General features: G+C 44.2%; 1 protein-coding gene across 2 annotated transcripts in view; it reads right to left on the bottom strand.

Annotated features, from left to right (window-relative positions):
• LOC130274495 (1-phosphatidylinositol 4,5-bisphosphate phosphodiesterase gamma-1-like) overlaps positions 1-26,913 on the bottom strand; it is a 166,953-nt gene that overhangs the window by 94,516 nt on the left and 45,524 nt on the right. For both annotated transcript variants that reach the window (XM_056522901.1, XM_056522900.1), the window contains exons 2-4: positions 22,677-22,826; positions 9,159-9,252; positions 2,918-2,965 (exon numbers count right to left, since the gene is read on the bottom strand). In XM_056522901.1, coding sequence (XP_056378876.1) covers positions 2,918-2,965; positions 9,159-9,252; positions 22,677-22,826 — 292 coding nt within the window. The remainder of the gene's footprint in view (positions 1-2,917; positions 2,966-9,158; positions 9,253-22,676; positions 22,827-26,913) is intronic.

The raw sequence follows: 26,913 nt of genomic DNA, 5'->3' as shown, positions 1-26,913 counted from the left end.
AATCTCCAGGGTGAAATCTTTGCTAAAGAAGTGCCAGTATGATAGACACGCATCTTTGGTTTTCGAGAGGAATTTCGGGAAGTACCGCTCGCCCGACCCTTGCCGGAGCTGTAAGATGTCAGTGGATTGTAAGATCGTGACCGGCCTGGTCGATAGTACAGGATCTCTGAACAAGTCCAGATCAGGGATCCTAGAGGTCATCAGAGCCTTTTACTCGCACCTCTTGGGGAAGAGGGATCTAGATCGGGGCAGGATGTCGGCTTTCCTGGCTGATGACATTCCCCAGTCAGGAGTAGACCCCTCTCTTAATGTTTTGACAGAGAAGATCAGAGAAGAGGAAGTGAAGCTGGCGATTGAGAGGCTTGCCCTCAAAAAGTCGCCAGGGCCGGATGGCTTAACATCCGAGTTTTATAAGACCTTTAAGGACACTTTGGTTCCCCTCTTGACTGAAGTAATAAATGAGTGTCTATCCTCGGCAACTCTGCCGAGGTCAATGAGGAGGTCGGCTCTGATCATCCTGTCAAAGGGTAAAGACTCGTCCTGCATTGGGAATTGGCGTCCCATAGCGCTTCTCAATGTGGACAGAAAGTTCCTGGCAAAAAAGCTTGTCAACAGGTTGGTGAAATTTGCACCCCAGCTCCTTTCGGGGTCCCAGCACTGCTCTGTTCCCGGTCGTAGCACTTTTCTTTTAGTGCGGTGCTGGGTGTCCGCAAGGCCATGGAGCAGGGTTGGGCTGGTCACTGGAAGGGGTTTCTGCTGTCCTTGGACCAGGCAAAGGCTTTTGATCGAGTTGATCATGAGTTTCTCTGGTCCACTCTTTTGAAATACGGTCTGCCGGGGGGGGGGGGGGGGGGGTATGTGGATTGGCTAAGAACATTGTATGCAGGGGCTGAGACTTTTCCATTGGTAAACGGTTGGGTGGGCCGCCCTTTTGAGGTGGAGTCTGGTGTGAGTCAAGGCTGTCCGTTAAGCCCTTTGCTTTATGTGTTCGAGATCGACCCCTTCATTCGAAGGATCGATCGGGGACCATTGGCGGGGGTGAGGATGGACCAGGCGGTGCCGGATTCTACCTTAAGGGTAGTGGCATACGCTGATGACGTCTCCATTTTTGTCTCTTCGCAAGGGGAGGCAGAGTGGGTGATGTCGGAGGTGGATTGCTACTCGGAGGCATCCGGGTCTAAGGTCAACCGGGACAAGTGCAAAAGTCTTTGGTTGGGAGGTGGAGACCCTGAGTTTTGTCTCCCAGACACCCTCCCTGTGCCCCAGGAATCTGCAAAAATTCTGGGCATCGAATTTGGTCCTGGGGATTACCCCACACGAAATTGGTAAAGCAGACTGGAAGATGTCTCCAAAAGAGTGGAACAGTGAAAAGGTTGGTCTTTGACCTTTAGGGAAAGGGTCTTCTTGATCAGGTCTTTCTTGCTCCCGTTGTTAATCTATTTGGGCAGTGTCAGCCATTTGCCAGAACCTGTCTGGGCCCGGGTCTACAGTCTGTTCTTCCTAATGTTGTGGGGGAACAGACTGAACCTAATTAAGAGGGAGGTGACTTACCGCACGAGGAGACTAGGCGGGTTGGGTATGGTCAACCCGGTGGTATTCCTAGTGAATACCTTTATAAAGACCAATATATCAAACCGCTGGACAGAGAGGGCTCCTCCGTGGGTAGTCTCTTGCAGGAGATGGTTTCAGCCTTTCTTCCATCAATGGGAGAGAGGCGGTCAAGTGAAGGATCTTCGCACGTCACACGGGCATCTCCCGACTTATGCTGCACTGGTTCTGAAGGTCATCAGGAGGTGGGGGCTGGGGATGTGGGAGGTAAGAACTCTGCCGAGGAAAATCCTCGATAACAGGGTCTTGCTGAGCCATTTCCAGAAACCACTGGCCGTCAAGGATTGCCCAGGTCGGGATCAAGGGATTGGGTTGGCTCTTTTAAATTCACCTAGGATCCCCTTCAAGTATTGGGACTTGACCTGGCTAAGGCTTCCATGGTAAGCTATATGTAAGGGGCAATCTGAAGAACAGGAACTCCGATGAAAAGGGTTGTCCCCGGGAGGAGTGTGGGGGTGTGCTGGAGGACATGGACCACTTCCTGGTTCAGTGTGTTGTCCTGGATCAGAAGGGATTTTGTTTGTGTTTGTGATATTATAATTTGTTATGTATTAGGTTTATTTCTGTTCCTTTGATTATCATTGTTATGGATGTTATGTTAGTTTATCTTTTGTATTTTATATAAAATAAGAGTTCCTCAGTATCTGCTCTTTATCTAAGGACAGTGCACAGTCCACTTCCCTTGCATTGCTCAGTGCCTGATCGCTATACGTGCTGAATCTCATGTCTGTACGAGCCCTTAAAGGGGACCAGACGTCATCGGACGGCATAATTGAATTTGCGGCACTAAATATAACCGTGACGATGACCAGACCTTCGTTAATGAGTAGCCTCTAGGTTTTGGCATCAGATATCACCGTACAATTCCCATAATGCACCACAGCACTGAACCAGCAGGGGGCGATGTGAGCAACAGGAAACCAGCAGAATCCTGCATGCAGCTCTGGATGACATAACCCAGAAATATTTCTTATGTTATTCCAATATCTTATATCAGTGTTTTACAACCAGGGTGCCTCCAGCTGTGGCAAAACTACAACTCCCAGCATGCCCGGACAGCCAACGGCTGTCCAGGCATGCTGTGAGTTGTAGTTTTGCCACAGCTGGAGGCACCCTGGTTGGGAAACACTACCTTATATAATAGAAGTAATTTAGTTGCAGATTTGGGTGGGGCTACATTATGGGGTGTGGTTATTATGTGGGTGTGGCTTTTGGACTGGGCGTGCCCTTAACTTTCCTGTCCATGGTTCAAACCCTGTAACTGATGTTATATTAAGGGGGGGAAATGGCGGTAAATATGGCGTCCTACCTGCCGTCCTTTGCCCGGTCCATCACCTCGAACTGCTTCCTCAGCCACCTGCACACGAGAAACAGCAAAGGAGTCATCACAATACACTTTTTGAGGATATGATAAGCAGGGGTGGTTTTGGGGGGTGGGTTATTGTAAGCAGGGGTGGATTTAGGGGGTGTAGCTATAGTAAGCAGGGGTGGGTTTGGGGTGTGGCTAGGGAAAGAATGGGTTGTTTTAGGAGTGTGGTCATAGTAAGCAGGATTGGTTTAAGGGGTGTGGCCGTAGTATGCAGGGTTTGTTTTGGGGGTGTCGCTATGGTAAGCAAGGGTGGTATTAGGGGTGTAGTTATGGTAAGCCAGGGTTGTTTTGGGAGTGGGGTGATAGCAGGTTTGTTTTTGGTGTGTGGCTATGGTATGCAGGGGTAGTATGGTGGTGTTACTATGGTAAGCAGGGTTCGTTTTGCAGGTGTGGCCATAGTAAACAGGTTGGTTTTTGGGGTGTGGCTGTGGTAAGCAGAGTTGTTTTTTGGGGTGTAGCTATGCAAAGCAGGGTTGGTCTTGTGGTGTGGCCATAATAAGGAAGGGGGGGGGGGAATATTGTGGTGGGGCCATAGTATGCAGGGGTGGTATGGTGGTGTTACTGTGGTAGGCAGTGTTCGTTTTGCAGGTGTGGCCATAATAAGCTGGGTTGGTTTAGGAATGTGGCTATGGTAAGCAGGGGTGGTTTGGCTATGGTAAGCAGGGGTGGTTTGGCTATGGTAAGCAGGGGTGGTTTGGGGTGTGGCTATGGTAAGCAGGGGTGGTTTGAGGTGTGGCTATGTTAAGCAGGGGTGTGGCTATGGTAAGCAGGGGTGGTTTGGGGTGTGGCTATGGTAAGCAGGGGTGGTTTGGGGTGTGGCTATGGTAAGCAGGGGTGGTTTGGGGTGTGGCTACGGTAAGCAGGGGTGGTTTGGGGTGTGGCTACGGTAAGCAGGGGTGGTTTGGGGTGTGGCTACGGTAAGCAGGGGTGGTTTGGGGTGTGGCTATGGTAAGCAGGGTGGGTTTGTGGTGTGGCTATGTTAAGCAGGGGTGTGGCTATGGTAAGCAGGGGTGGTTTGGGGTGTGGCTATGGTAAGCAGGGGTGGTTTGGGGTGTGGCTACGGTAAGCAGGGGTGGTTTGGGGTGTGGCTACGGTAAGCAGGGGTGGTTTGGGGTGTGGCTACGGTAAGCAGAGGTGGTTTGGGGTGTGGCTACGGTAAGCAGGGGTGGTTTGGGGTGTGGCTATGGTAAGCAGGGGTGGTTTGGGGTGTGGCTATGGTAAGCAGGGGTGGTTTGGGGTGTGGCTATGGTAATCAGAGATGATCACTAGATCAGGATGTAGCTCAATAATGGTTTAAGGTTATGGTTAGCCGGGGGGGGGGGGATGGTTTGGGGGGGTGTGACCAAATTAAGCAGGGGTGGTTTTGGGGGTGCGACCATAGTAATCAGGAGTGGGGTTGGGATGAGGCTAAAATAATTAAATTTTCCACAGTTGGGAAATGTGATCTTAGCTAAGCATGGCCCAACTCTCCAGCTCCGAACCCTGTAGGGGTCATATCACACGTTAATGTGCAGGGCCCCTGAAAAACTTAGTACCCAAAGGGACCAGGGTAATGAATCTACCATAGACACAGGCGATGGATTTAATGGTAGTCGTATGACCTACTATAAACCTGGTGTTCAGGGGCCCAGAGGGTGCTGGTGCTCAGTAGTGTTGAGCGGCATAGGCCATATTCGAATTCGCGAATATTCGCGAATATATGGACGAATATTCGTCATATATTCGCGAATATTCGCATATTCGTTATATTCTCGTTTTATTTTCGCATATGCGAATATACACGTATGCGAAAATTAGCATATGTGAATATTAGCAAACACAAAATTAGCACATGCGAAAATTAGCATATGCGAAAATTAGCATATGCTAATTTTCGTATATGCGAATTTTCGTACGCCAGTCTCACACAGTAGTATTAGAGCCTTCTTTACACCACACAAGCTGGAAGCAGAGAGGGATGATCACTGTGATGTGTACTGTGAAGAAAAAAAAAACAAAAAAAAAAACAATATTCGTAATTACGAATATATAGCGCTATATTTGCAAAATTCGCGAATTCGCGAATATGCCATATTCGCGAATAATATTCGAATTGCGAATATTCGCGAGCAACACTAGTGCTCAGGGGCCCCTGCAGGACACAATGAGATCTTTATCGCTATAGCGTGGGATGGTGATGTTGACAGACGCCCCCGCCCTGACCGTCCATTTATCTGTAATCTCCAGTGTTTGCTGCGGAGCGTCCGAGAGCAAATATTTGTCTGACACAGAGGACGTAACCAAAACTGGAATTTCACGGGTCTCTGAGTGTAATGGGTGCAGAAGGTGGGACTGCAAGGGCGACCTCACCCCCCATGTAATAGGACTGTAAGGGCAACCTCACCCCCCCCCCCTCATATAATAGGACTGTAAGGGCGACCTCACCCCCCCCCTCATATAATAGGACTGTAAGGGCAACCTCACCCCCCATATAATAGGACTGTAAGGGCGACCTCACCCCCCCCCAATATAATAGGACTGTAAGGGCTACCTCCCCCCCCCCATATAATAGGACTGTAAGGGCGACCTCACCCCCCCCCCATATAATAGGACTGTAGGGGCAAACTCACCCCCATATAATAGGACTGTAAGGGCGACCTCACCCCCCCCCCCCAATATAATAGGACTGTAAGGGCGACCTCACCCCCCATATAATAGGACTGTAAGGGCAAACTCACCCCCATATAATAGGACTGTAAGGGCGACTTCACCCCCCCCCCCCCCAATATAATAGGACTGTAAGGGCGACCTCACCCCCCCCCCCAATATAATAGGACTTTAAGGGCGATCTCACCCCCCCCCCCCATATAATAGGACTGTAAGGGCAACCTCACCCCCTCATATAATAGGACTGTAAGGGCGACCTCACCCCCTCATATAATAGGACTGTAAGGGCGACCGCACCCCCCCATATAAAAGGACTGTAAGGGCGACCTCACCCCCTCATATAATAGGACTGTAAGGGCGACCTCACCCCCTCATATAATAGGACTGTAAGGGCGATCTCCCCCCCCCATATAATAGGACTGTAAGGGCGACCTCACCCCCCATATAATAGGACTGTAAGGGCGACCTCACCCCCTCATATAATAGGACTGTAAGGGCGACCGCACCCCCCCATATAATAGGACTGTAAGGGCGACCTCACCCCCCATATAATAGGACTGTAAGGGCAACCTCACCCCCCATATAATAGGACTGTAAGGGCGACCTCACCCCCTCATATAATAGGACTGTAAGGGCGATCTCCCCCCCCCCATATAATAGGACTGTAAGGGCGACCGCACCCCCCCATATAATAGGATTGTAAGGGCGACCTCACCCCCCATATAATAGGACTGTAAGGGCGACCTCACCCCCTCATATAATAGGACTGTAAGGGCGATCTCCCCCCCCATATAATAGGACTGTAAGGGCAACCTCACCCCCTAATATAATAAGACTGTAAGGGCGACCGCACCCCCCATATAATAGGACTGTAAGGGCGACCTCACCCCCCATATAATAGGACTGTAAGGGCAACCTCACCCCCCATATAATAGGACTGTAAGGGCAACCTCACCCCCTCATATAATAGGACTGTAAGGGCGACCTCACCCCCTCATATAATAGGACTGTAAGGGCGATCTCCCCCCCCCCCATATAATAGGACTGTAAGGGCAACCTCACCCCCTCATATAATAGGACTGTAAGGGCGACCCCCCCCCTATAATAGGACTGTAAGGGCGACCTCACCCCCATATAATAGGACTGTAAGGGAGACCTCACCCCCCCCCCAATATAATAGGACTGTAAGGGCGACCTCACCTCCCATATAATAGGACTGTAAGGGTGACCTCACCCCCCCCCCCAATATAATAGGACTGTAAGGGCGACCTCACCTCCCATATAATAGGACTGTAAGGGCGACCTCACCCCCCCCCAATAAAATAGGACTGTAAGGGTGACCTCACCCCCCCATATAATAGGACTGTAAGGGCAACCTCAACCCCCCCCCCCCCCCATATAATAGGACTGTAAGGGCGACCTCACCCCCCCAATAAAATAGGACTGTAAGGGTGACCTCACCCCCCCATATAATAGGACTGTAAGGGCGACCTCACCTCCCATATAATAGGACTGTAAGGGTGACCTCACCCCCCCATATAATAGGACTGTAAGGGCGACCTCACCCCCCCCCCCCAATATAATAGGACTGTAAGGGCGACCTCCCCCCCCCCCCCCCATATAATAGGACTGTAAGGGCGACCTCACCCCCCCCCCATATAATAGGACTGTAAGGGCGACCTCGCCCCCCCCATATAATAGGACTGTAAGGGGGACCTCAACCCCGTATAATAGGACTGTAAGGGCGACCTCACTCCCACATAATAGGAATGTAAGGGCGACCTCACCCCCATATAATAGGACTGTAAGGGCAACCTCACCCCCCCCCCCCCCCAATATAATAGGACTGTAAGGGCGACCTCAACCCCCCCATATAATAGGACTGTAAGGGCGACCTCACCTCCATATAATAGGACTGTAAGGGCGACCTCACCCCCATATAATAGGACTGTAAGGGCGACCTCACCCCCTCATATAATAGGACTGTAAGGGCGATCTCCCCCCCCCCCATATAATAGGACTGTAAGGGCAACCTCACCCCCTCATATAATAGGACTGTAAGGGCGACCGCACCCCCCCATATAATAGGACTGTAAGGGTGACCCCCCCCCTATAATAGGACTGTAAGGGCGACCTCACCCCCATATAATAGGACTGTAAGGGAGACCTCACCCCCCCCCCCAATATAATAGGACTGTAAGGGCGACCTCACCTCCCATATAATAGGACTGTAAGGGTGACCTCACCCCCCCCCCCCCAATATAATAGGACTGTAAGGGCGACCTCACCCCCCCATATAATAGGACTGTAAGGGCGACCTCAACCCCCCCCCCCATATAATAGGACTGTAAGGGCGACCTCACCCTCCCCCCATATAATAGGACTGTAAGGGCGACCTCACCCCCCCAATAAAATAGGACTGTAAGGGTGACCTCACCCCCCCATATAATAGGACTGTAAGGGCGACCTCACCTCCCATAAAATAGGACTGTAAGGGTGACCTCACCCCCCCATATAATAGGACTGTAAGGGCGACCTCACCCCCCCCCCCCCAATATAATAGGACTGTAAGGGCGACCTCCCCCCCCCATATAATAGGACTGTAAGGGCGACCTCACCCCCCCCCCATATAATAGGACTGTAAGGGCGACCTCGCCCCCCCATATAATAGGACTGTAAGGGGGACCTCACCCCCGTATAATAGGACTGTAAGGGCGACCTCACCCCCACATAATAGGAATGTAAGGGCAACCTCACCCCCCATATAATAGGACTGTAAGGGCAACCTCACCCCCCCCCCAATATAATAGGACTGTAAGGGCAACCTCACCCCCCCCCCCCCCCCCAATATAATAGGACTGTAAGGGCGACCTCAACCCCCCCCCCCCCATATAATAGGACTGTAAGGGCGACCTCACCTCCATATAATAGGACTGTAAGGGCAACCTCACCCCCTCATATAATAGGACTGTAAGGGCGACCTCACCCCCCATATAATAGGACTGAACAAACATATGAGTGATACTGCCTGCTGAGGCCTCTGTATCTAATCCAATCATGTGTGATACTGCCTGCTGAGACCTCTGTATCTAATCCAATCATGTGTGATACTGCCTGCTGAGGCCTCTGTATCTAATCCAATCATGTGTGATACTGCCTGCTGAGACCTCTGTATCTAATCCAATCATGTGTGATACTGCCTGCTGAGGCCTCTGTATCTAATCCAATCATGTGTGATACTCCCTGCTGAGGCCTCTGTGTCTAATCCAATCATGTGGGATACTGCCTGCTGAGGCCTCTGTATCTAATCCAATCATGTGGGATACTGCCTGCTGAGGCCTCTGTATCCCACCCTTTTGTGTGATATTGTGTGCTTGGTCAGTGTATCTAAGCAATATAGTGAATGATACTTTCTGCTGAGCTGCTGTATCTAATCCTATTGTGTGTGATACAATGCCAGGGGAGCACACAGCTCTACATTCCTATTCTATGACCCCGCAGAAGGTTGGTGCTCAGGTTATAGGATCATCCTTACCTCTCCACCTGTAGGGGCCCGGGTGACTTCAGGGTGTCTGTGAGGGCCCAGGACAAACCGCTGATCCAGAGCGTCACCTCCTCCTCACTGAACGCTGCGGAGACAGAAAAGGTCAGTGTACAGACTACATATAGGGGGCGCTCTGCAGGATCTATAGAGCTGCCCCTATATCCACCTCCTATGGTGTCAGCAACCAGTGCCAGCAGGGGCCCCATCTTTATATTTGCCCCCTCTTATATGTACAATGCAGTCCCAAGTGCTGATTCCAAATTGTGAAGACTCCTCAGGGGCGGTTCCAGGAACAAGCCCCTCCCTCCAGTGCATATAATTCTATACACAGTGTAAATTATGATATTGTTGTTCTTTTTTTTCTAATTTCATAAAAATTAAATAATGGGGTTTATGTGGATTATGCTTTCTTAGGAGTTTCATTTTTTTGTATAAAAGAAGAATCATAATAAATATTTTAATTTAAAAAAATTATAAATAAAATAAATAATAAAAAATAAGTAAAAGAAAAAAAAATTAAGAATTAAATAAATAATTTGTTGTCCCAGAGCTGAGGGTGACCGAATCCCCATAAGATTTAGGGACTGTGCCCCGGACGCCCTGCACGCTCTCCCCGATCCTGCAGTAGTGAAGACTTCAGATACAATCAGCAGGATCCTGTGTCCAGAGCGGAATGAAGCAGAGCCGGGCGCGGTGCAGTGAGGTCACAGACACTGTGCACTTTGTGTTATAACATATAGTTAGGAGGCCTTTATTTAGTATCTGTGTGAGGCCAGCGCCCCCTCTGGTGTCATCTCCCGGAACCTGGACACAAAAACAGAACCTATTTATAGTCCCTGCCAGCTACACATCCAGATGATGATGGAGCGGTCACTGACTAGTGTTGAAAGTCTATTGCTCCCTGTTATCACCAGTAGGGAGAGGTGACTGTAGGACAGGTGAATATATCTATTGTTCTCTGTTATCAGCCATGTCAGGAGGGGAGAGGTGACTGTAGGACAGGTGAATACAATCTATTGTTCTCTGTTATCAGTCATGTCAGGAGGGGAGAGGTGACTGTAGGACAGGTGAATATAATCTATTGTTCTCTGTTATCAGCCATGTCAGGAGAGGAGAGGTGACTGTAGGACAGGTGAATATATCTATTGTTCTCTGTTATCAGCCATGTCAGGAGGAGAGAGGTGACTGTAGGACAGGTGAATATATCTATTGTTCTCTGTTATCAGCCATGTCAGGAGGAGAGAGGTGACTGTAGGACAGGTGAATATATCTATTGTTCTCTGTTATCAGCCATGTCAGGAGGGGAGAGGTGACTGTAGGACAGGTGAATATATCTATTGTTCTCTGTTATCAGCCATATCAGGAGAGGAGAGGTGACTGTAGGACAGGTGAATATAATCTATTGTTCTCTGTTATAAGCCATGTCAGGAGAGGAGAGGTGACTGTAGGACAGGTGAATATAATCTATTGTTCTCTGTTATCAGCCATATCAGGAGGGGAGATGTGACTGTAGGACAGGTGAATATATCTATTGTTCTCTGTTATCAGTCATGTCAGGAGAGGAGAGGTGACTGTAGGACAGGTGACTATATCTATTGTTCTCTGTTATCAGCCATATCAGGAGGGGAGAGGTGACTGTAGGACAGGTGAATATATCTATTGTTCTCTGGTATCAGCCATGTCAGGAGGGGAGAGGTGACTGTAGAACAGGTGAATATATCTATTGTTCTCTGTTATCAGCCATGTCAGGAGAGGAGAGGTGACTGTAGGACAGGTGACTATATCTATTGTTCTCTGTTATCAGCCATGTCAGGAGAGGAGAGGTGACTGTAGGACAGGTGAATATATCTATTGTTCTCTGTTATCAGCCATGTCAGGAGAGGAGAGGTGACTGTAGGACAGGTGAATATAATCTATTGTTCTCTGTTATCAGCCATATCAGGAGGGGAGAGGTGACTGTAGGACAGGTTAATATAATCTATTGTTCTCTGTTATCAGCCATGTCAGGAGGGGAGAGGTGACTGTAGGACAGGTGAATATATCTATTGTTCTCTGTTATTAGTCATGTCAGGAGGGGAGAGGTGACTGTAGGACAGGTGAATATAATCTATTGTTCTCTGTTATCAGCCATGTCAGGAGAGGAGAGGTGACTGTAGAACAGGTGAATATAATCTATTGTTCTCTGTTATCAGCCATGTCAGGAGGGGAGAGGTGACTGTAGGACAGGTGAATATATCTATTGTTCTCTGTTATCAGCCATGTCAGGAGGGGAGAGGTGACTGTAGGACAGGTGGATACAATCTATTGTTCTCTTCAATCCCCCCCAATAATAAGTCTCTCTAGGATTGGGGAGCGTCCTGTATAGGTTACTGTGGCCTATAATATAACAGACTGGCAGCCGGTCTCTCTTTGTTTGTCTTTTTAGCAGAAACATTCAAACTGCCCCCCCCCCCCCCCCATAATTAGGGAATATATAGGACTCTTTGACATATAACACCGGGCCGCCCCCTATTAGTATAGAATATATAGGATCCATGACACATAACACCAGGCCGCCCCCTATTAGTATAGAATATATAGGATCCATTACATATAACACCAGGCCGCCCCCCTATTATTATAGAATATATAGGATCCATGACACATAACACCAGGCCGCCCCCTATTAGTATAGAATATATAGGATCCACGACATATAACACCAGGCGGCCCCCTATTAGTATAGAATATATAGGATCCATGACATATAACACCAGGCCGCCCCCTATTGGTATAGAATATCTAGGGTCCATTATATATAACACCAGGCCGCCCCCTATTGGTATAGAATATATAGGACCATGACATATAACACCAGGCCGCCCCCTATTAGGATAGTATATATAGGATCCATTACATATAACACCAGGCCGCCCCCTATTAGTATAGAATATATAGGATCCATTACATATAACACCAGGCCGCCCCCTATTAGTATAGAATATATAGGATCCATTACATATAACACCAGGCCGCCCCCTATTAGTATAGAATATATAGGATCCATTACATATAACACCAGGCCGCCCCCTATTAGTATAGAATATATAGGATCCATTACATATAACACCAGGCCGCCCCCTATTAGTATAGAATATATAGGATCCATTACATATAACACCAGGCCGCCCCCTATTAGTATAGAATATATAGGATCCATTACATATAACACCAGGCCGCCCCCTATTAGTATAGGATATATAGGATCCATTATATATTACACCAGGCCGCCCCCTATTATTATAGAATATATAGGATCCATTATATATAACACCAGGCCGCCCCCTATTAGTATAGAATATATAGGATACATTATATATAACACCAGGCCGCCCCCTATTGGTATAGAATATATAGGATCCATTATATATAACACCAGGCCGCCCCCTATTAGTATAGAATATATAGGATCCATTATATATAACACCAGGCCGCCTCCTATTAGTATAGAATATATAGGATCCATTACATATAACACCAGGCCGCCCCCTATTATTATAGAATATATAGGATCCATGACATATAACACCAGGCCGCCCCCTATTAGTATAGAATATATAGGATCCATTACATATAACATCAGGCCGCCCCCTATTAGTATAGAATATATAGGATCCATTATATATTACACCAGGCCGCCCCCTATTAGTATAGAATATATAGGATCCATTATATATAACACCAGGCCGCCCCCTATTAGTATAGAATATATAGGATCCATTACATATAACACCAGGCCGCCCCCTATTAGTATAGAATATATAGGATCCATTACATATAACACCAGGCCGCCCCCTATTGGTATAGAATATATAGGATCCATTACATATAACACCAGGCCGCCCCCTATTGGTATAGAATATATAGGATCCATTACATATAACACCAGGCCGCCCCCTATTAGTATAGAATATATAGGATCCATTACATATAACACCAGGCCGCCCCCTATTAGTATAGAATATATAGGATCCATTACATATAACACCAGGCCGCCCCCTATTATTATAGAATATATAGGATCCATGACATATAACACCAGGCCGCCCCCTATTAGTATAGAATATATAGGATCCATTACATATAACACCAGGCCGCCCCCTATTAGTATAGAATATATAGGATCCATTACATATAACACCAGGCCGCCCCCTATTAGTATAGAATATATAGGATCCATTACATATAACACCAGGCCGCCCCCTATTAGTATAGAATATATAGGATCCATTACATATAACACCAGGCCGCCCCCTATTAGTATAGAATATATAGGATCCATTACATATAACACCAGGCCGCCCCCTATTGGTATAGAATATATAGGATCCATTACATATAACACCAGGCCGCCCCCTATTAGTATAGAATATATAGGATCCATTACATATAACACCAGGCCGCCCCTATTAGTATAGAATATATAGGATCCATTACATATAACACCAGGCCGCCCCCTATTAGTATAGAATATATAGGATCGATTATATAATACACCAGGCCGCCCCCTATTAGTATAGAATATATAGGATCCATGACATATAACACCGGGCCGCCCCCTATTAGTATAGAATATATAGGATCCATTACATATAACACCGGGCCGCCCCCTATTAGTATAGAATATATAGGATCCATTATATATAACACCAGGCCGCCCCCTATTAGTATGGAATATATAGGATCCATTACATATAACACCAGGCCGCCCCCTATTAGTATAGAATATATAGGATCCATTACATATAACACCAGGCCGCCCCCTATTAGTATAGAATATATAGGATCCATTAAATATAACACCAGGCCGCCCCCTATTGGTATAGAATATATAGGACCATTATATATAACACCAGGCCGCCCCCTATTAGTATAGAATATATAGGATCCATTACATATAACACCAGGCCGCCCCCTATTAGTATAGAATATATAGGATCCATTACATATAACACCAGGCCGCCCCCTATTAGTATAGAATATATAGGATCCATTATATATAACACCATGCCGCCCCCTATTAGTATAGAATATATAGGATCCATTATATATAACACCAGGCCGCCCCCTATTATTATAGAATATATAGGATCCATTATATATAACACCAGGCCGCCCCCTATTATTATAGAATATATAGGATCCATTATATATAACACCAGGCCGCCCCCTATTGGTATAGAATATATAGGACCATTATATATAACACCAGGCCGCCCCCTATTAGTATAGAATATATAGGATCCATTATATATAACACCAGGCCGCCCCCTATTGGTATAGAATATATAGGATCCATTATATATAACACCGGGCCGCCCCCTATTATTATAGAATATATAGGATCCATTATATATAACACCAGGCCGCCCCCTATTGGTATAGAATATATAGGACCATTATATATAACACCAGGCCGCCCCCTATTAGTATAGAATATATAGGATCCATTATATATAACACCAGGCCGCCCCCTATTAGTATAGAATATATAGGATCCATTACATATAACACCAGGCCGCCCCCTATTGGTATAGAATATATAGGATCCATTACATATAACACCAGGCCGCCCCCTATTAGTATAGAATATATAGGATCCATTACATATAACACCAGGCCGCCCCCTATTAGTATAGAATATATAGGATCCATTATATATAACACCAGGCCGCCCCCTATTAGTATAGAATATATAGGATCCATGACATATAACACCAGGCCGCCCCCTATTAGTATAGAATATATAGGATCCATTATATATAACACCAGGCCGCCCCCTATTAGTATAGAATATATAGGATCCATTACATATAACACCAGGCCGCCCCCTATTAGTATAGAATATATAGGATCCATTATATATAACACCAGGCCGCCCCCTATTAGTATAGAATATATAGGATCCATTATATATAACACCAGGCCGCCCCCTATTAGTATAGAATATTTAGGATCCATTACATATAACACCAGGCCGCCCCCTATTAGTATAGAATATATAGGATCCATTATATATAACACCAGGCCGCCCCCTATTAGTATAGAATATATAGGATCCATTATATATAACACCAGGCCGCCCCCTATTAGTATAGAATATTTAGGATCCATTACATATAACACCAGGCCGCCCCCTATTAGTATAGAATATATAGGATCCATTATATATAACACCAGGCCGCCCCCTATTAGTATAGAATATTTAGGATCCATTACATATAACACCAGGCCGCCCCCTATTAGTATGGAATATATAGGATCGATTATATAATACACCAGGCCGCCCCCTATTAGTATAGAATATATAGGATCCATGACATATAACACCAGGCCGCCCCCTATTAGTATAGAATATATAGGATCCATTACATATAACACCAGGCTGCCCCCTATTAGTATAGAATATATAGGATCCATTATATATAACACCAGGCCGCCCCCTATTAGTATAGAATATATAGGATCCATTACATATAACACCAGGCCGCCCCCTATTAGTATAGAATATATAGGATCCATTATATATAACACCAGGCCGCCCCCTATTAGTATAGAATATATAGGATCCATTATATATAACACCAGGCCGCCCCCTATTAGTATAGAATATATAGGATCCATTATATATAACACCAGGCCGCCCCCTATTAGTATAGAATATATAGGATCCATTATATATAACACCAGGCCGCCCCCTATTAGTATAGAATATATAGGATCCATTACATATAACACCAGGCCGCCCCCTATTATTATAGAATATATAGGATCCATTATATGTAACACCAGGCCGCCCCCTATTAGTATAGAATATATAGGATCGATTATATAGTACACCAGGCCGCCCCCTATTAGTATAGAATATATAGGATCCATGACATATAACACCAGGCCGCCCCCTATTATTATAGAATATATAGGATCCATTATATGTAACACCAGGCCGCCCCCTATTAGTATAGAATATATAGGATCCATTATATATAACACCAGGCCGCCCCCTATTAGTATAGAATATATAGGATCCATTACATATAACACCAGGCTGCCCCCTATTAGTATAGAATATATAGGATCCATTACATATAACACCAGGCCGCCCCCTATTGGTATAGAATATATAGGATCCATTATATATAACACCAGGGCCCCCTATTAGTATAGAATATATAGGATCCATTACATATAACACCAGGCCGCCCCCTATTAGTATGGAATATATAGGATCCATTATATATAACACCAGGCCGCCCCCTATTGGTATAGAATATATAGGACCATTATATATAACACCAGGTCGCCCCCTATTAGTATAGAATATATAGGATCCATTACATATAACACCAGGCCGCCCCCTATTAGTATAGAATATATAGGATCCATTACATATAACACCAGGGCCCCCTATTAGTATAGAATATATAGGATCCATGACATATAACACCAGGCCGCCCCCTATTAGTATAGAATATATAGGATCCATTATATGTAACACCAGGCCGCCCCCTATTAGTATAGAATATATAGGATCCATTACATATAACACCAGGGCCCCCTATTAGTATAGAATATATAGGATCCATTACATATAACACCAGGCCGCCCCCTATTAGTATAGAATATATAGGATCCATTACATATAACACCAGGCCGCCCCCTATTAGTATAGAATATATAGGATCCATTACATATAACACCAGGCCGCCCCCTATTATTATAGAATATATAGGATCCATTATATATAACACCAGGCCGCCCCCTATTGGTATAGAATATATAGGATCGATTATATATTACACCAGGCCGCCCCCTATTAGTATAGAATATATAGGACCAATACATATAACACCAGGCCGCCCCCTATTAGTATAGAATATATAGGATCCATTATATATAACACCAGGCCGCCCCCTATTGGTATAGAATATATAGGATCCATTACATATAACACCAGGCCGCCCCCTATTAGTATAGAATATATAGGATCCATTACATATAACACCAGGCCGCCCCCTATTATTATAGAATATATAGAATCCATTACATATAACACCAGGCCGCCCCCTATTAGTATAGAATATATAGGATCCATTACATATAACACCAGGCCGCCCCCTATTAGTATAGAATATATAGGATCCATTATATATAACACCAGGCCGCCCCCTATTAGTATAGAATATATAGGATCCATTACATATAACACCATGCCGCCCCCTATTATTATAGAATATATAGGATCCATTATATATAACACCAGGCCGCCCCCTATTGGTATAGAATATATAGGATCCATTACATATAACACCAAGCCGCCCCCTATTATTATAGAATATATAGAATCCATTATATATAACACCAGGCCGCCCCCTATTAGTATAGAATATATAGAATCCATTATATATAACACCAGGCCGCCCCCTATTAGTATAGAATATATAGGATCCATTACATATAACACCAGGCCGCCCCCTATTGGTATAGAATATATAGGATCCATTACATATAACACCAGGCCGCCCCCTATTAGTATAGAATATATAGGATCCATGACATATAACACCAGGCCGCCCCCTATTAGTATAGAATATATAGGATCCATGACATATAACACCAGGCCGCCCCCTATTAGTATAGAATATATAGGATCCATTACATATAACACCAGGCAGCCCCCTATTAGTATAGAATATATAGGATCCATTACATATAACACCAGGCCGCCCCCTATTAGTATAGAATATATAGGATCCATTATATATTACACCAGGCCGCCCCCTATTAGTATAGAATATATAGGATCCATGACATATAACACCAGGGCCCCCTATTAGTATAGAATATATAGGATCCATTATATATAACACCAGGCCGCCCCCTATTAGTATGGAATATATAGGATCCATTACATATAACACCAGGCCGCCCCCTATTAGTATAGAATATATAGGATCCATTACATATAACACCATGCCGCCCCCTATTAGTATAGAATATATAGGATCCATTATATATAACACCAGGCCGCCCCCTATTAGTATGGAATATATAGGATCCATTACATATAACACCAGGCCGCCCCCTATTAGTATAGAATATATAGGATCCATTACATATAACACCAGGCCGCCCCCTATTAGTATAGAATATATAGGCTCCATTATATATAACACCAGGCCGCCCCCTATTGGTATAGAATATATAGGACCATTAAATATAACACCAGGCCGCCCCCTATTAGTATAGAATATATAGGATCCATTATATATAACACCAGGCCGCCCCCTATTAGTATAGAATATATAGGATCCATTACATATAACACCAGGCCGCCCCCTATTAGTATAGAATATATAGGATCCATTACATATAACACCAGGCCGCCCCCTATTAGTATAGAATATATAGGATCCATTACATATAACACCAGGCGGCCCCCTATTAGTATAGAATATATAGGATCCATTATATATAACACCAGGCCGCCCCCTATTGGTATAGAATATATAGGATCCATGACATATAACACCAGGCCGCCCCCTATTAGTATAGAATATATAGGATCCATTACATATAACACCAGGCCGCCCCCTATTAGTATGGAATATATAGGATCCATTATATATTACACCAGGCCGCCCCCTATTAGTATAGAATATATAGGACCAATACATATAACACCAGGCCGCCCCCTATTAGTATGGAATATATAGGATCCATTATATAAAACACCAGGCCGCCCCCTATTGGTATAGAATATATAGGATCCATTACATATAACACCAGGCCGCCCCCTATTAGTATAGAATATATAGGATCCATTACATATAACACCAGGCCGCCCCCTATTATTATAGAATATATAGGATCCATTACATATAACACCAGGCCGCCCCCTATTAGTATAGAATATATAGGATCCATTACATATAACACCAGGCCGCCCCCTATTAGTATAGAATATATAGGATCCATTACATATAACACCAGGCCGCCCCCTATTAGTATAGAATATATAGGATCCATTATATATAACACCAGGCCGCCCCCTATTGGTATAGAATATATAGGATCAATTACATATAACAACGGGCCGCCCCCTATTATTATAGAATATATAGGATCCATTACATATAACACCATGCCGCCCCCTATTAGTATAGAATATATAGGATCCATTATATATAACACCAGGCCGCCCCCTATTAGTATAGAATATATAGGATCCATTATATATAACACCAGGCCGCCCCCTATTAGTATAGAATATATAGGATCCATTACATATAACACCAGGCCGCCCCCTATTAGTATAGAATATATAGGATCCATTACATATAACACCAGGCCGCCCCCTATTAGTATAGAATATATAGGATCCATTATATATAACACCAGGCCGCCCCCTATTAGTATAGAATATATAGGATCCATTACATATAACACCAGGCCGCCCCCTATTAGTATAGAATATATAGGATCCATTACATATAACACCGGGCCGCCCCCTATTAGTATAGAATATATAGGACCAATACATATAACACCAGGCCGCCCCCTATTAGTATAGAATATATAGGATCCATTATATATAACACCAGGCCGCCCCCTATTAGTATAGTATATATAGGATCCATTACATATAACACCAGGCCGCCCCCTATTATTATAGAATATATAGGATCCATTATATATAACACCAGGCCGCCCCCTATTAGTATAGAATATATAGGATCCATGACATATAACACCAGGCCGCCCCCTATTAGTATAGAATATATAGGATCCATTATATATAACACCAGGCCGCCCCCTATTAGTATAGAATATATAGGATCCATTACATATAACACCAGGCCGCCCCCTATTAGTATGGAATATATAGGATCGATTATATATTACACCAGGCCGCCCCCTATTAGTATAGAATATATATGATCCATGACATATAACACCAGGCCGCCCCCTATTAGTATAGAATATATAGGATCCATTACATATAACACCAGGCCGCCCCCTATTAGTATAGAATATATAGGATCCATTACATATAACACCAGGCCGCCCCCTATTAGTATAGAATATATAGGATCCATTATATATAACACCAGGCCGCCCCCTATTATTATAGAATATATAGGATCCATGACACATAACACCAGGCCGCCCCCTATTAGTATAGAATATATAGGATCCAATACATATAACGCCAGGCCGCCCCCTATTAGTATAGAATATATAGGATCCATTACATATAACACCAGGCCGCCCCCTATTAGTATAGAATATATAGGATCCATTACATATAACACCAGGCCGCCCCCTATTGGTATAGAATATATAGGACCATTATATATAACACCAGGCCGCCCCCTATTAGTATAGAATATATAGGGTCCATTATATATAACACCAGGCCGCCCCCTATTAGTATAGAATATATAGGATCCATTACATATAACACCAGGCCGCCCCCTATTAGTATAGAATATATAGGATCCATTACATATAACACCAGGCCGCCCCCTATTAGTATAGAATATATAGGATCCATTACATATAACACCGGGCCGCCCCCTATTAGTATAGAATATATAGGATCCATTACATATAACACCAGGCCGCCCCCTATTGGTATAGAATATATAGGATCCATTACATATAACACCAGGGCCCCCTATTAGTATAGAATATATAGGATCCATTACATATAACACCAGGCCGCCCCCTATTAGTATAGAATATATAGGATCCATTATATATAACACCAGGCCGCCCCCTATTAGTATGGAATATATAGGATCCATTACATATAACACCAGGCCGCCCCCTATTAGTATAGAATATATAGGATCCATTACATATAACACCAGGCCGCCCCCTATTAGTATAGAATATATAGGATCCATTATATATAACACCAGGCCGCCCCCTATTAGTATGGAATATATAGGATCCATTACATATAACACCAGGCCGCCCCCTATTAGTATAGAATATATAGGATCCATTATATATTACACCAGGCCGCCCCCTATTAGTATAGAATATATAGGATCCATGACATATAAAACCAGGCCACCCCCTATTAGTATAGAATATATAGGATCCATTATATATTACACCAGGCCGCCCCCTTTTGGTATAGAATATATAGGATCCATTATATATAACACCAGGCCGCCCCCTATTGGTATAGAATATATAGGATCCATGACATATAACACCAGGCCGCCCCCTATTAGTATAGAATATATAGGATCCATGACATATAACACCAGGCCGCCCCCTATTAGTATAGAATATATAGGATCCATTACATATAACACCAGGCCGCCCCCTATTGGTATAGAATATATAGGATCCATTATATATTACACCAGGCCGCCCCCTATTAGTATAGAATATATAGGATCCATTACATATAACACCAGGCCGCCCCCTATTAGTATAGAATATATAGGATCCATTATATATTACACCAGGCCGCCCCCTATTAGTATAGAATATATAGGATCCATTACATATAACACCAGGCCGCCCCCTATTAGTATAGAATATATAGGATCCATTATATATTACACCAGGCCGCCCCCTATTAGTATAGAATATATAGGATCCATTACATATAACACCAGGCCGCCCCCTATTAGTATAGAATATATAGGATCCATTATATATAACACCAGGCCGCCCCCTATTAGTATAGAATATATAGGATCCATGACATATAACACCAGGCCGCCGCCTATTAGTATAGAATATATAGGATCCATTACATATAACACCAGGCCGCCCCCTATTAGTATAGAATATATAGGATCCATTATATATAACACCAGGCCGCCCCCTATTAGTATAGAATATATAGGATCCATTACATATAACACCAGGCCGCCCCCTATTAGTATAGAATATATAGGATCCATTATATATAACACCAGGCCGCCCCCTATTAGTATAGAATATATAGGATCCATTACATATAACACCAGGCCGCCCCCTATTAGTATAGAATATATAGGATCCATTACATATAACACCAGGCCGCCCCCTATTAGTATAGAATATATAGGATCCATTATATATTACACCAGGCCGCCCCCTATTAGTATAGAATATATAGGATCCATTACATATAACACCAGGCCGCCCCCTATTAGTATAGAATATATAGGATCCATTACATATAACACCAGGCCGCCCCCTATTAGTATAGAATATATAGGATCCATTATATATAACACCAGGCCGCCCCCTATTAGTATAGAATATATAGGATCCATTATATATAACACCAGGCCGCCCCCTATTAGTATAGAATATATAGGATCCATTATATATAACACCAGGCCGCCGCCTATTAGTATAGAATATATAGGATCCATTATATATAACACCAGGCCGCCCCCTATTGGTATAGAATATATAGGATCCATTATATATAACACCGGGCCGCCCCCTCACCGGCTACACTGATGGTCTTCAGCCTGAAGTCGGCCCCGTACAGGATGATGAAGCAGAGGGAGGCGTCCACCTTTCGGGCGTCTTCTGGATACCTCTCGAAATCTCGTGAATTCTTCCCGGGTCGAATCTCTTTCATCTCTCGGATATCGACTGGAAAACAAGAGGAAGATCGACAGTGACTACAAGAGACTTTGAGAATGTGATGGAAAAGCTGCCAGACACCCCCCCCCCCCCCCACAAATAGATCAGAGGACTGGTGCACCTGGTGCACTTTGCTGTACTGCTTTCTGGGAGATGTATTGCTTCTCTATACTGCTTTCTGGGAGATGTAGTGCTTCTCTATACTGCTTTCTGGGAGATGTAGTGCTTCTCTATACTGCTTTCTGGGAGATGTAGTGCTTCTCTATACTGCTTTCTGGGAGATGTAGTGCTTCTCTATATTGCATCCTAATAGATGTAGTGCTTCTCTATACTGCACTCTGGGAGATGTCGTGCTTCTCTATACTGCATTCTGGGAGATGTAGTGCTTCTCTATACTGCTTTCTGGGAGATGTAGTGCTTCTCTATACTGCTTTCTGGGAGATGTAGTGCTTCTCTATACTGCTTTCTGGGAGATGTAGTGCTTCTCTATACTGCTTTCTGGGAGATGTAGTGCTTCTTTATACTGCTTTCTGGGAAATGTAGTGCTTCTCTATACTGCATTCTGGGAGTTGTAGTGCTTCTATATACTGCTTTCTGGGAGATGTAGTGCTTCTCTATACTGCATTCTGGGAGATGTAGTGCTTCTCTATACTGCTTTCTGGGAGATGTAGTGCTTCTCTATACTGCTTTCTTGGAGATGTAGTGCTTCTCTATACTGCTTTCTGGGAGATGTAGTGCTTCTCTATACTGCTTTCTGGGAGATGTAGTGCTTCTCTATTCTGCTTTCTGGGAGATGTAGTGCTTCTCTATACTGCTTTCTGGGAGATGTAGTGCTTCTTTATACTGCTTTTTGGGAAATGTAGTGCTTCTCTATACTGCATTCTGGGAGTTGTAGTGCTTCTCTATACTGCTTTCTGGGAGATGTAGTGCTTCTCTATACTGCATTCTGGGAGATGTAGTGCTTCTCTATACTGCTTTCTGGGAGATGTAGTGCTTCTCTATACAGCTTTCTGGGAGATGTAGTGCTTCTCTATACTGCTTTCTGGGAGATGTAGTGCTTCTTTATACTGCTTTCTGGGAAATGTAGTGCTTCTCTATACTGCATTCTGGGAGTTGTAGTGCTTCTCTATACTGCTTTCTGGGAGATGTAGTGCTTCTCTATACAGCTTTCTGGGAGATGTAGTGCTTCTCTACACTACTTTCTGGGAGATGTAGTGCTTCTCTATACTGCTTTCTGGGAGATGTAGTGCTTCTCTATACTGCTTTCTGGGAGATGTAGTGCTTCTCTATACTGCTTTCTGGGACTTGTAGTGCTTCTTTATACTGCATTCTGGGAGATGTAGTGCTTCTCTATACTGCACCCTGGGAGATTTAGTGCTTCTCTATAATGCTTTCTGGAAGTTGTAGTGCTTCTCTATACTGCCCCCTCGGAGATGTAGTGCTTCTCTATACTGCACCCTGGGAGATGTTGTGCTTCTCTATACAGCTTTCTGGGAGATGTAGTGCTTCTCTATACTGCTTTCTGGGAGATGTAGTGCTTCTTTATACTGCTTTCTGGGAAATGTAGTGCTTCTCTATACTGCATTCTGGGAGTTGTAGTGCTTCTCTATACTGCTTTCTGCGAGATGTAGTGCTTCTCTATACAGCTTTCTGGGAGATGTAGTGCTTCTCTACACTACTTTCTGGGAGATGTAGTGCTTCTCTATACTGCTTTCTGGGAGATGTAGTGCTTCTCTATACTGCTTTCTGCGAGATGTAGTGCTTCTCCATACTGCTTTCTGGGAGATGTAGTGCTTCTCTATACTGCTTTCTGGGAGATGTAGTGCTTCTCTAAACTGCTTTCTGGGAGATGTAGTGCTTCTCTATACTGCATTCTGGGAGATGTAGTGCTTCTCTATACTGCACCCTGGGAGATTTAGTGCTTCTTTATAATGCTTTCTGGAATTTGTAGTGCTTCTCTATACTGCCCCCTCGGAGAAGTAGTGCTTCTCTATACTGCTTTCTGGGATTTGTAGTGCTTCTCTATACAGCTTTCTGGGAGATTTAGTGCTTATCTATACTGCTTTCTGGGAGATGTAGTGCTTCTCTATACTGCTTTCTGGGAGATGTAGTGCTTCTCTATACTGCTTTCTGGGAGATGTAGTGCTTCTCTATACTGCCCCCTGGGAGATGTAGTGCTTATCTATACTGCTTTCTGGGAGATGTAGTACTTCTCTATACTGCTTTCTGGGAGATGTAGTGCTTCTCTATACTGCTTTCTGGGAGATGTAGTGCTTCTCTATACTGCCCCCTGGGAGATGTAGTGCTTATCTATACTGCTTTCTGGGAGATGTAGTACTTCTCTATACTGCTTTCTGGGAGATGTAGTGCTTCTCTATACTGCTTTCTGAGAGATGTAGTGATTCTCTATACTGCTTTCTGGGAGATGTAGTGATTCTCTATACTGCTTTCTGGGAGATGTAGTGATTCTCTATACTGCTTTCTGGAAGTTGTAGTGCTTCTCTATACTGCATCATGGGAGATGTAGTGCTTCTCTATACTGCTTTCTGAGAGACGCAGTGCTTCTTTATACTGCATCATGGGAGATGTAGTGCTTCTCTATACTGCTTTCTGGGAGATGTAGTGCTTCTCTATACTGCACTCTGGGAGATGTAGTGCTTCTCTATACTGCTTTCTGGGAGATGTAGTGCTTCTCTATATTCCACCCTGGGAGATGTAGTGCTTCTCTATTCTGCTTTCTGGGAGATGTAGTGCTTCTCTATACTGCTTTCTGGGAGATGTAGTGCTTCTCTATACTGCGCCCTGGGAGAGGTAGTGCTTCTCTCTACTGCTTTTTGGGAGATGTAGTGCTTCTTTATACTGCTCTCTGGGATATGTAGTGCTTTTCTATACTGCTTTCTGGGAGATGTAGTTCTTCTCTGTACTGCTTTCTGGGAAATGTAGTGCTTCTTTATACAGCTCTATGGGAGATGTAGTGATTCTGTATACTGCATCTTGGGAGATGTAGTGCTTCTCCATACTGCTTTCTGGGAGATGTAGTGCTTCTCTATACTGCTTTCTGGGAGATGTAGTGCTTCTCTATACTGTATCATGGGAGATGTATTGCTTCTCTATACTGCTCCCTGGGGGATGTAGTGCTTCTCTATACTTCTTTCTGGGAGATGTAGTAATTCTCTGTACTGCTTTCTGGGAGTTGTAGTGCTTTTCTATACTGTATTCTGGAAGATGTAGTGCTTCTTTATACTACTTTCTGGGAGATGTAGTGCTTCTCTATACTGCCCCCTGGGCAATGTAGTGTTTCTCTATACTGCTTTCTGGGAGATGTAGTGCTTCTCTATACTGCTTTCTGGGAAATGTTGTGCTTCTCTATACTGCTTTCTGGGAGATGTAGTGCTTCTCTTTACTGCTTTCTGGGAGATGTTGTGCTTCTATATACTGCTTTCTGGGAGATGTAGTGCTTCTCTATACTGCTTTCTGGGAGATGTAGTGATTCTCTATACTGCTTTCTGGAAGTTGTAGTGCTTTTCTATACTGCATCCTGGGAAATGTAGTGCTTCTCTATACTGCTTTCTGAGAGACGCAGTGCTTCTTTATACTGCATCATGGGAGATGTAGTGCTTCTCTATACTGCTTTCTGGGAGATGTAGTGCTTCTCTATACTGCACTCTGGGAGATGGAGTGCTTCTCTATACTGCTTTCTGGGAGATGTAGTGCTTCTCTATACTGCTTTCTGGGAGATGTAGTGCTTCTCTATATTCCACCCTGGGAGATGTAGTGCTTCTCTATTCTGCTTTCTGGGAGATGTAGTGCTTCTCTATACTGCTTTCTGTGAGATGTAGTGCTTCTCTATACTGCTTTCTGGGAGATGTAGTGCTTCTCTATATTCCACCCTGGGAGATGTAGTGCTTCTCTATTCTGCTTTCTGGGAGATGTAGTGCTTCTCTATACTGCTTTCTGGGAGATGTAGTGCTTCTCTATACTGCGCCCTGGGAGGGGTAGTGCTTCTCTCTACTGCTTTTTGGGAGATGTAGTGCTTCTTTATGCTGCTCTCTGGGATATGTAGTGCTTCTCTATACTGCTTTCTGGGAGATGTAGT

The sequence above is a fragment of the Hyla sarda genome, chromosome 5 (assembly GCF_029499605.1).
Source record: "Hyla sarda isolate aHylSar1 chromosome 5, aHylSar1.hap1, whole genome shotgun sequence".
NCBI classification, from domain to species: domain Eukaryota; kingdom Metazoa; phylum Chordata; class Amphibia; order Anura; family Hylidae; genus Hyla; species Hyla sarda.
The sequence above is the reverse complement of the archived record's forward strand: the minus strand, read 5'-3'. Positions and strand labels throughout refer to the sequence as shown.